The sequence below is a fragment of the Mandrillus leucophaeus genome, unplaced genomic scaffold (genome assembly GCF_000951045.1).
Source record: "Mandrillus leucophaeus isolate KB7577 unplaced genomic scaffold, Mleu.le_1.0 Scaffold158, whole genome shotgun sequence".
NCBI lineage: Eukaryota > Metazoa > Chordata > Mammalia > Primates > Cercopithecidae > Mandrillus > Mandrillus leucophaeus.
Window position 1 is genome coordinate 2196652 of NW_012101565.1, and position 8356 is coordinate 2205007.

General features: G+C 62.5%; 1 protein-coding gene across 3 annotated transcripts in view; it reads right to left on the reverse strand.

The window, feature by feature from the left end:
- Nucleotides 1-91: 91 nt before the first annotated feature.
- The window catches only part of ARHGAP39 (Rho GTPase activating protein 39), a 100477-nt gene continuing 92212 nt past the window's right edge, over nucleotides 92-8356 (reverse strand). For 2 of the 3 annotated variants that reach the window (XM_011975716.1, XM_011975715.1), the window contains 6 exons: nucleotides 7552-7644; nucleotides 4030-4103; nucleotides 3161-3360; nucleotides 2329-2420; nucleotides 1619-1788; nucleotides 92-1533 (listed from right to left, as the gene is read on the reverse strand). In XM_011975716.1, coding sequence (XP_011831106.1) covers nucleotides 1339-1533; nucleotides 1619-1788; nucleotides 2329-2420; nucleotides 3161-3360; nucleotides 4030-4103; nucleotides 7552-7644 — 824 coding nt within the window. In that variant the 3' untranslated portion in view covers nucleotides 92-1338. The remainder of the gene's footprint in view (nucleotides 1534-1618; nucleotides 1789-2328; nucleotides 2421-3160; nucleotides 3361-4029; nucleotides 4104-7551; nucleotides 7645-8356) is intronic. The other variant, XM_011975717.1, reaches the window with a different exon arrangement.

The following is an 8356-nucleotide window of genomic DNA, read 5'->3' on the forward strand; positions in this document are numbered from 1 at the left end:
CTTCCGAGCGGCGTACCCAGCCCCGCCCCTTCCGGTCGGCCCCGCGTCTCTTCCCGCCCCCGGCCGCGCCCACAAGGAACAGGAGACGGCGCAGGGTCCATGTGCACTTTATTCACTCGCGTCGTCGCCTCTCGGGTCCATGCGTCTGGGCGAGCGCCTGAGCCGGGCGGGACCGCAAAGGCCCCGGGGCCACCCGACTGAGGACGCCGCCCGGGCCTCGGCAGGGCTGGGCCTTTTGTTTTTAATAAATAAAAACGGAACTCTAAAAAATATATATATAAAAACTGGGGAGAAATTAAGTTTTACAACAATTGGAACTCAAAATTCCCAAAATGGAAAATGTACAAACTCGGTCCCCCAGCAGCTCTGGCCTCGAGAACAGGCAGTCCCGGGCGCGGCGTCTTCACGCTCGTCAGCTGCAGGTCGGGGACGGGGATGGGGTAGAGCTTGGTTTTTGGTCAGAAGCCAAGAAAAAAGATCGGAGAAGAAAAGAAGGAATGACCTCAACTTCCTCTGCACGGAGGACAGGGACGGCTCAGAGATAAATAGCATTTAGGTTAAAACTATGTCATTAGCAAATTTAGTTCTTATATCTTTCCCTCTATTTATATCTCTATACACAGGTGGGCTGCGATGCAGGATAGATTCTGGATTTATAGTTACACGAAGAAAAAATACTCTCGCCCCTCCCCCACCCTGCCCCCAGAATGCCTGCCCAGCCCTGCCCCCTACCCCAGAGGACTTTGGTTTGGGGGCCCCCACCCCACCCACCGAGAGCCTGCCAGACCCCGGGCCCACTGCCCTGGAGCCCCCAAACTCCTGAGCAGTCACCAGCTGGGGACCACGGGCCGAGGAAGGGAGAGGCGGCGGGACAGGTCGGGAAGCTCCCCCGGGGCTGGGAAGAGCTGCAGGTCAGGACAAGGACCGGAGGAAGGGAAGGAGACGGGGGCGGCTGGGCAAGGCCCAGGCCAGGACGCGCAGGAGCCACGGGGAGGCAGCCCGGCCCCACGGAGGGCAGTGTCGCTCGGCTCCAGGACACTGAAGGCACTGAAGGCACTTTCTCGGAGCTGACCTGGGGCCAGCGGAGGGCGAGGCGGTGCCCGCGGGAACTGGCCGTGAGGTGGGGGGCCAGAGGCGCCCTCCCAGCCGCTGCTCTGCCCTGGCTGCACCCTCAGACCAGGCAGAAGACGTGGGGAGCGCCGGGGCCAGGGGCCTGGGGGAGGGGAGGGGGTTGCAGGGCTGGGCCGGGCGATTCTGGCCCCTCTGCCGGGAGAGCGAGTGCGGGGTTCGGCCTGGCTCAGGGCGGCAGGACGTCCCTCCTGTCCCCGGGCGCCCCCACTACAGCACACCCTCCATGAAGCTGGTGTCCAGGTGCTGGATGAGCACGCGCAGGAAGGACATCTCCTTGCGGGTGTTCTCGAAGATAACGCGCGGGTCGTCGGACTGGCAGCGCAGGCAGTTGGGCGCCATCACCATGGCCAGGTTGCTTACATCCATCTTGGTGACCGCGACGTTGGCCGGCTGCACGAAGACCTGGAGGAGGAGCGAGGGTGGGCGCGGAGGGGCGGGGGCGGGGCGGGGAGGGGGAAGCGGCGGGGACCCCCGCGGAGGGAAGTACCTGCAGGAAGCGGATGAGGTAGCAGAGCACCATGCGGTTGATGCGGGGCAGCGCGTGCACCACGGCCACCGCCGCCTCGGGGCTGTCGTAGTGCGCGATGCACTGCTCGTAGAACTCGTGCGGGATCAGGGGCTCCTCCAGCTCCCGGTACCACAGCTTCAGCAGGGATGCTGGGGACACAGCACCGGGCTTAGCGGGCCTGCTCGGCGGGCACCCCTGGACCAAGTGGGGTTCTGTGGCGGACACGAGGGGTGCTGTGGGTGACAGGCTGGGAGGGCCGGCCCGTTCTGGACAGGGCCCATCTGACCCGGCTGGGCCCGCACCCCAGAGGGCCTTTCAGCTCCTAGGGGCCTGAACTTGATCCTGGAGGCATGGGGGTCACGCCAGCAGAGACGTGCGAAAAAGGGTTTTTCTCAGGAGTCTGTGCAGCTGCCCTGAGGGGTGTCTGCACAGCAGGCATGGCGGAAGGGCACAGGGCAGAGAGCAGCAGGTTTGGAGTGGGCTGCATTGCACAGGCAGGCCTCGGGGTGCCCCGCAGACACCTGGGGAGACTGTGCAATGGGCAGGAGGGAGGATGTGCTGGAAGTGACTGGGAAGCCATCATATCACTGGGCAGGAGGCACGATCAGGGTGGACTCCAGAGGTGGAGACAGGGACCCCTTAGCCACAGCCTGAGCCAGGCCTGCTTTGCTGCAGTGTGGAGGACTCACCAGGGACGTGGGGGTCTTCCAGGCCTGTGGGCACCTTCCACTGGTCCACCTGCAGCTTCAGAGCATTCACCTCGTCAATGTCCCCAGGGACCCTGCAGGGCACAGGGCAGGTCTCAGGCAACAGGAGCCTGCGCTGCGGCTTCATGATTCCGCCTGGACACTCCCTTTGGTCGGCCCCTGCTGACCCCTGGAGGGAGCAAAACCTCAGGACCCCCTGCCACCCCAGTTGGCCTCTTTCCCACGAACATGGGTGGATGGCACTCTTCAGGATTCCTGCCCCACACACCTGGGTCCGAGTGTGGTGTTTCCCCAGGCCACCGTCCCTCCCTGGACCCCTGCTGGTTCCCTGTGTGGATGCCCTCACCAAAGGGCCACTGGGGCTCAACCTGCAAGCCTCAGTTTCCCCAGCTGCCCTCCTGGGGCCTAGGTACCCCTTGCCCTGACAAGTGAGTCACGGGAGTGGGTGGCACCCTGTGCCATCCCTGTTCACAGACGAGGGCTGCCTGTCATCTGAGCCTGTCATCTGAGCCTTACACCCTGGGCTGCCCATGGCTGGTGTCCAAGCACGCTCTGGCCACCGCCGGTGGCCATCTGCGGGACGCCCTCCCTGGCTGGCTGTGCTTCCTCTACAGAATGGGTCCTGTCCTCTTTCCTGGCCTGCACACACTCGGGGTCAGCTTCCACACCGTGGCCCCAGCCTTCCATCTGCTCTCAGGTAGGGGTGGGGAAGCAGCCCAGCAGGCCTGAGGCTTAATGGCCCCTACATGCCAAAGATGCATGGTGGACACACAGCTGTGGCCCCCACACCCGGCGCCCGGGGTTGCCGTGGCACCTGAAGATGCCCTCTGTCTGGTCACCGTTGAGTGCCAGCACCTCCTCAGAGAGCCGTGTCTGCACCCAAGGCAGCTGGCGCTCAGGGTAGCGCTCCCTCTGCATGCCCATGACCTCCTGCAGTGCGCTGCCAAACATGGACGGGCTGAACACGGCGTTCTTGGCGTGCCGGATCTCCTCCACGTTGGGCTTCTTCAGCCCCTGTGAAGACAGGCTCTGTCCTGGTCTGGCCTGGCCGTCCTGCTTCCAGCCCTCCTCGCCCCCAAACCCTAACTCCTCCTGGGCTGCCCCTGGCTCTGCCTGCCCTCCTCTCATCCCTGTGAACTCCTGGCTCCAACTAGAGCTACGGACAAGCCCAGCTCCCCAGCCGGAGTCACTGTCTACAGCACCAGTTCGCAGGGTCCCTTGGGAAGGTGGGAGTGTCCCTTGGGCCGGCCAGGGCTGTCAGGGAGCATAGCACAGGCCAAGCTGGCTGAGCTGGGGTGAAACTTCCAGAAGTCTGTGGCAGGGCTGAGAGCCCTGGGGAGGGGTGTGATGGGAGCAGTGCATCAGAGAGAACAGGATGTGGGGAAGGGGCCAGGCTCTTGGGACAGGTACAGGGAATGAGGTCCTGTGGCGCGGTCTGACTGAAGCCCTTTGCCTGCCTTGCTCCTGAGCTGGGAGTCTGGGCCTGGGAAGAGCCCCTGGGGGAGGGTACAGGTCAGAACATGGGGTCGGCCTGGCGCACCCCACCACTCACCTAGGTGGGCTCTGTGTGGCACCCTCTGCACTTCTGCCCCACACCAAACTGCAGGCGGGGCTCCTGGGGCTGTCCACCAAGGGTCTCTGTGTCCCCGCCTGCCCTCCCCGGTCCCCCAGGTGCACCCGTACCTTCTTGGCCCCGGTCAAGGCTGCCTTCTGCAGCTTGTGGTAACAGTACTTGGCATATGTGCTTATCGCCACCCCTGGAAAGAAATGGGACCCGATCAACCTGGTGTGGATGTGTGGGTGTGGGGCCAGAAGAGGGGTGAACAGACGCAGGTCCTTCAAGGGCCCTGGGGGGCGGGGCTGGCCGGGCCCCAGCCACCCCCTGCCCAGCGCAGCAGGTCCTCACTCAGGCAGTGTCCTTTAGAGCACAGACCCAAGGACCACTTGCCCACCTGCGGAGGGACAGGCTGGGGAGGAACCCCTGTGGCAGCTCCACCCGCCCTCCCACGGCCCCACAGGAACAGGAAGGCAAGGACCTGGGTCCGAGGGCCTCTAGACCCCACTGCTCCCTCCCTGGGGCCTGACCCAGGCAGCTGTCCAGGTACTTGACTCTTCTCTGCTTCAGGCCCCTCCCTGGCTTTTGGGCTCTGGGCAGGAGCCCCTGGAGGAGTCATTTCCACCTACCCAGCACCCACAGCCAGTGCTGGGGGAGGCAGACACTGAGCCATCTGAATAGCAAGCCCAGCTCTGCTGCAGCCCTGGGCTTGAAGTACCACCTTTGGGCTCTTCTGAAGGACTAAGGTGGCAATGAGAAGGCCCAGTCTTTCCCAAGGGAGGGGCTTTCTAAAACTCAGCCCTGACAGCAGGGTCCCTGGGGGGAGGGGCAGTGTGCCTGAGTCAGCACCTGGGGAGGGACTCAGGGACCTCAGCCTGGGGAGTCTCCAGACACAGGGCCCAGGGGAAAGCGCCAGAGGGGAGAGGATTCCCAGGCTGGGTCTGGAAGGCGCAGCACCTTCCTGCTCCAGGTCGGGAAGAAGCAGATGAGAGAACATGCCAAGAGAAGCCGTCTGGGACCAGGGGAGCCATGGACCTTGGACAGCTGGACAGGACCCTGTGCTTCTGGACATGAGACCTGCCCCAGCACCCAGAGCCTACCGCCTGCCAGGGTGAGGGGGGCCTCTGGATCCTGACCCCCAATCGGAACGTCTTTGTCTTCTTTGAAGGAGCAGTTTCTAGTGGACAGCTGAGGACGCGGGGTCCTTGGACCAGGTTCAAAAAGCACACACGTCTTGAGTCCATCTCTAATTGCCACAGAAGAGTGACATGTGACTGCTAACAAGACTCTTTTTTAGAGTAACCAAAATGAATTTTTTTTTCATAGATGTTTAGGTCCTAGGAAATCTGTCATGGTCCTTGGGGCCGCAGGTCCTGGCAGAGGATCTGGCCCCAGCCTCCAGCGTGTGGGACCAACCGTCTGGGCAGGCTATGAGGTACCCTCGTTTTTCTAGAAGGGATGGTGCCCACACACACTGGACCCAGGCTTCAGAGCCCCAGGAAGGCGGCAGAAACCCAGGGCCTCAGCTCAGCAGTTGGGACAGAGAGTCACTAGGCCAGGGGGCCTGGGGCAGACGGCAGGGCCTGGCCTCCTGCTTGCTGTCCCTGCGGGAAGACAGGCCCTGATCTCCTGTCCCCTGGCCCCTGGTGGGACAAACACCCAGCCCCAGCCTGCTTGGGACCAGGACACCCTCCAACAGTCTGCGACTGGGATACACTGGGGCCACCGCTTCTCAGCTGATGGTGAGCATGATGCAATCTCTCTGTGCCTCAGTTTACTCCTCTGTAGGATGGGGACCGTGACAACGCCTGTCTCATGCAGTGCTCAGCAGGCAGCTGCCGGCGTCACGAGTGTACTGGGTAGGCCAGGGACTGAGGCCACACTGCCCCACCTGCAGCTTCACTCGGGGTGAGGCGGCCTGTGCCCTAAGGTCTAGAAAGCTGGCGATGACTGCTGCTCACGCTGCATCGGCACAGGGCCAGGCACCAAGGTGTCTGCTGACCTGTGGTGTTAGAGTGGGCAGTGCCCATGGCCAGCCCAGGGAGACCCTCACCTGTGTGGGGTGCTCTGCTCTGAGCCCACTGCCCTGATCTGGCCTTGCCTGACCTCAGCCCTCATCACCATCCCCCTCCGGCTGCAGGCAAGCCCACGTGGGATGGCTGCCCATGGAGGGACCAACAGCAGCAGCTCTCCTAAGGTCTGTGCTGCTCTGCTCGGTGGCCAGGCCTGCCCTGGGGACCTTAGAGCTACAGGACCAGGTCACAGGTCTCCCAGGTCGCCAGGTGTGGCCAGGGCCTCCTGGTGTTGACCCTGCTCGCCACCTGACACACTCTGGGCTGCAATGTTCCACTGGGCTCCACTCCAGGCACAGGGGAGTCTGCTCCCTGCTCTGCCTGGCTGCAGCCAGGAGACTTTTACGGCCAACGGTGTCGGTCCAGCTCTCAGGCCACCAGACACCAGCTCAGGCAGGAGCGCAGAGCTCCTTCTACGCTGCCCCAGATGGAGTGGTCTGAGGATGTCTGTGACCAGGAATCTCACCCCTACATTGCAGCTGGCCCTCTTCTCCCAGGGTCCTGGGTGAGACCAGGCTGGGTGACTCAGGACTGGGTCACTGTACCCTGGCACAGACCTGTTGGTGGCAGCCTTGGAGGCGCCAGGGTGAGGACAAGTCCCCAGCTCAGCAGATGCCATCCTGGCATTCCCCACGAGGGCCCTTCATGCTCCTGTAGCCTCCTGCTGGCCCTGAAGTTAGCCCTAAGCAAACCTCATCCACAGAAAGCTTGCTGGCACTGTTCTAGGCCTGCATAGGCAGCATGCAGTCAGGGATGGCTTCCTGGAGGAAGGGGTGCCTAAGTTGAGTGGTCTCAAAGGAAGTGAAGTGGAGCAGAGAGGTGGTGGCGGAGCTCTAGACAGACGAGTGGGCATGAGGCACCAAGTGTGGCAGGACCACACTGCAGGAGCAAGGAAGGTGGTCCTGGAAGCCTGTGTGTGCACGTGTGCGCACAGCTGACTTAGTCTGACAGCACAGCTCTCAAAAGGGCACAGCCCTGGGTTTACAGGGCTTTCCTGAGCCAGGGCCTGGGGGAAGGTGGAGAGGTGGAAGCTGTGTGAGAGTGTGGGTGGTGGGAAGGGTGCTGGTGGGGAGGGTAGGGAAGCCCTCCCCCAGCTTCTGGGGGCCCACCATCAAAGCAGGGGATGGCTCCTTGCTGATTCTGAATGCAGGTTTGGCTCCTGTGGCCCAGGGGCAGCCCTGGGCTGGAAGACAGGGCTGAGGGGTACTTGTCTCCAGGGCACCACATACCTCTCCACCTGCAAACTTCCCTGTGGGGGTCAGGCCCACTCACTTACCTGGGGGTACCTCCAGTAGCCCTCGGCCAGCAAGTCCTCATGCCCCCACCCCATCAAGAACCCAGCAAGCAAGTTGGAAATGACTCTGGGCAGCACCAAGACAGGTGTGGACAGGCTTGACCTCTCCAGGGGTCCAGTCAGTCACCTGGGCCCTCCAGCTCACTCAGGAGGCCACAGGCCTGAGGTTAGTGGCCCCATCCCCCCCGCCCAGAAGCGGTTAGAGAAGAGAAGGCCAGGTGGCCGAGGCTGGAGAGCAGAGCTGTGCAGACGCAGCGCCCAGGGGCTGCGGGGAGAGGCCCTACCATCCGGCTCTTCAACATAAGGCTTGGGTTTCTTTCTCAATTTGGACTTCTTCTTAGTGTTTCTTTCCAGGAGCTCTTTTATGTGCTGTGTCACTGGGGAGCAAAGAGAACCATGAGGACCACAGAACACAACGCTAGGAGCCAGCGCCCACTCAGCTCCCACACTTGGCCGGTGAGCAGGCCCCTGGGCCTGTTGGGGGCTCACGCTGTTTGGCTGGGGGCTGAGCGTGTCTGGGGGGACGTGGCTGTGTGTGTGAGTGGCAGAGAGGTGCCAGGGGCCCTTCGGAGCATTGTGTGGGCTGGGAAGCTGCTGTGCCTGTACTGGCCTGAGTAGAGGTGCAGGGAAGGCGTGTGGGGAGTTGGAGGAGAGCGGGCAGCATCTGCCCTCTGGCTAGCAGCAAGGCTGGGGCGGCCATGGCCTGGGCTCTCTGCCTGCCAGTCAGAAAACCAACAGAAACAAGTGGGCGAAGGCAGCTGGCCCCAAGCCAGCCACTGCAGTCAGAGGAGGGGTTCCCCTTAGGCTGATCTGGGCCTGCCTCCTGCTCTGCACAGCGTAACTCTGCCCTGTTGCCACCGGCCTTCATGACCTAGCTGAGGTCATGGCTGCCAGGCTTCTGTGAGGTGCCATCTCCTCCCCCTGCTCCGTGCCACACTCTGTAGGAGAAGTCACTGTGCCCCGCCCACACCTGAGGGGTGGGGTTAGGCTCCAGCTCCTGGAGGGTGGACATGTATGTAAATTATCTGTCATTATTCTGCACAGATTTATCTATTCCTATCTACTAAATTATTCATTTTTTTTTTTTTT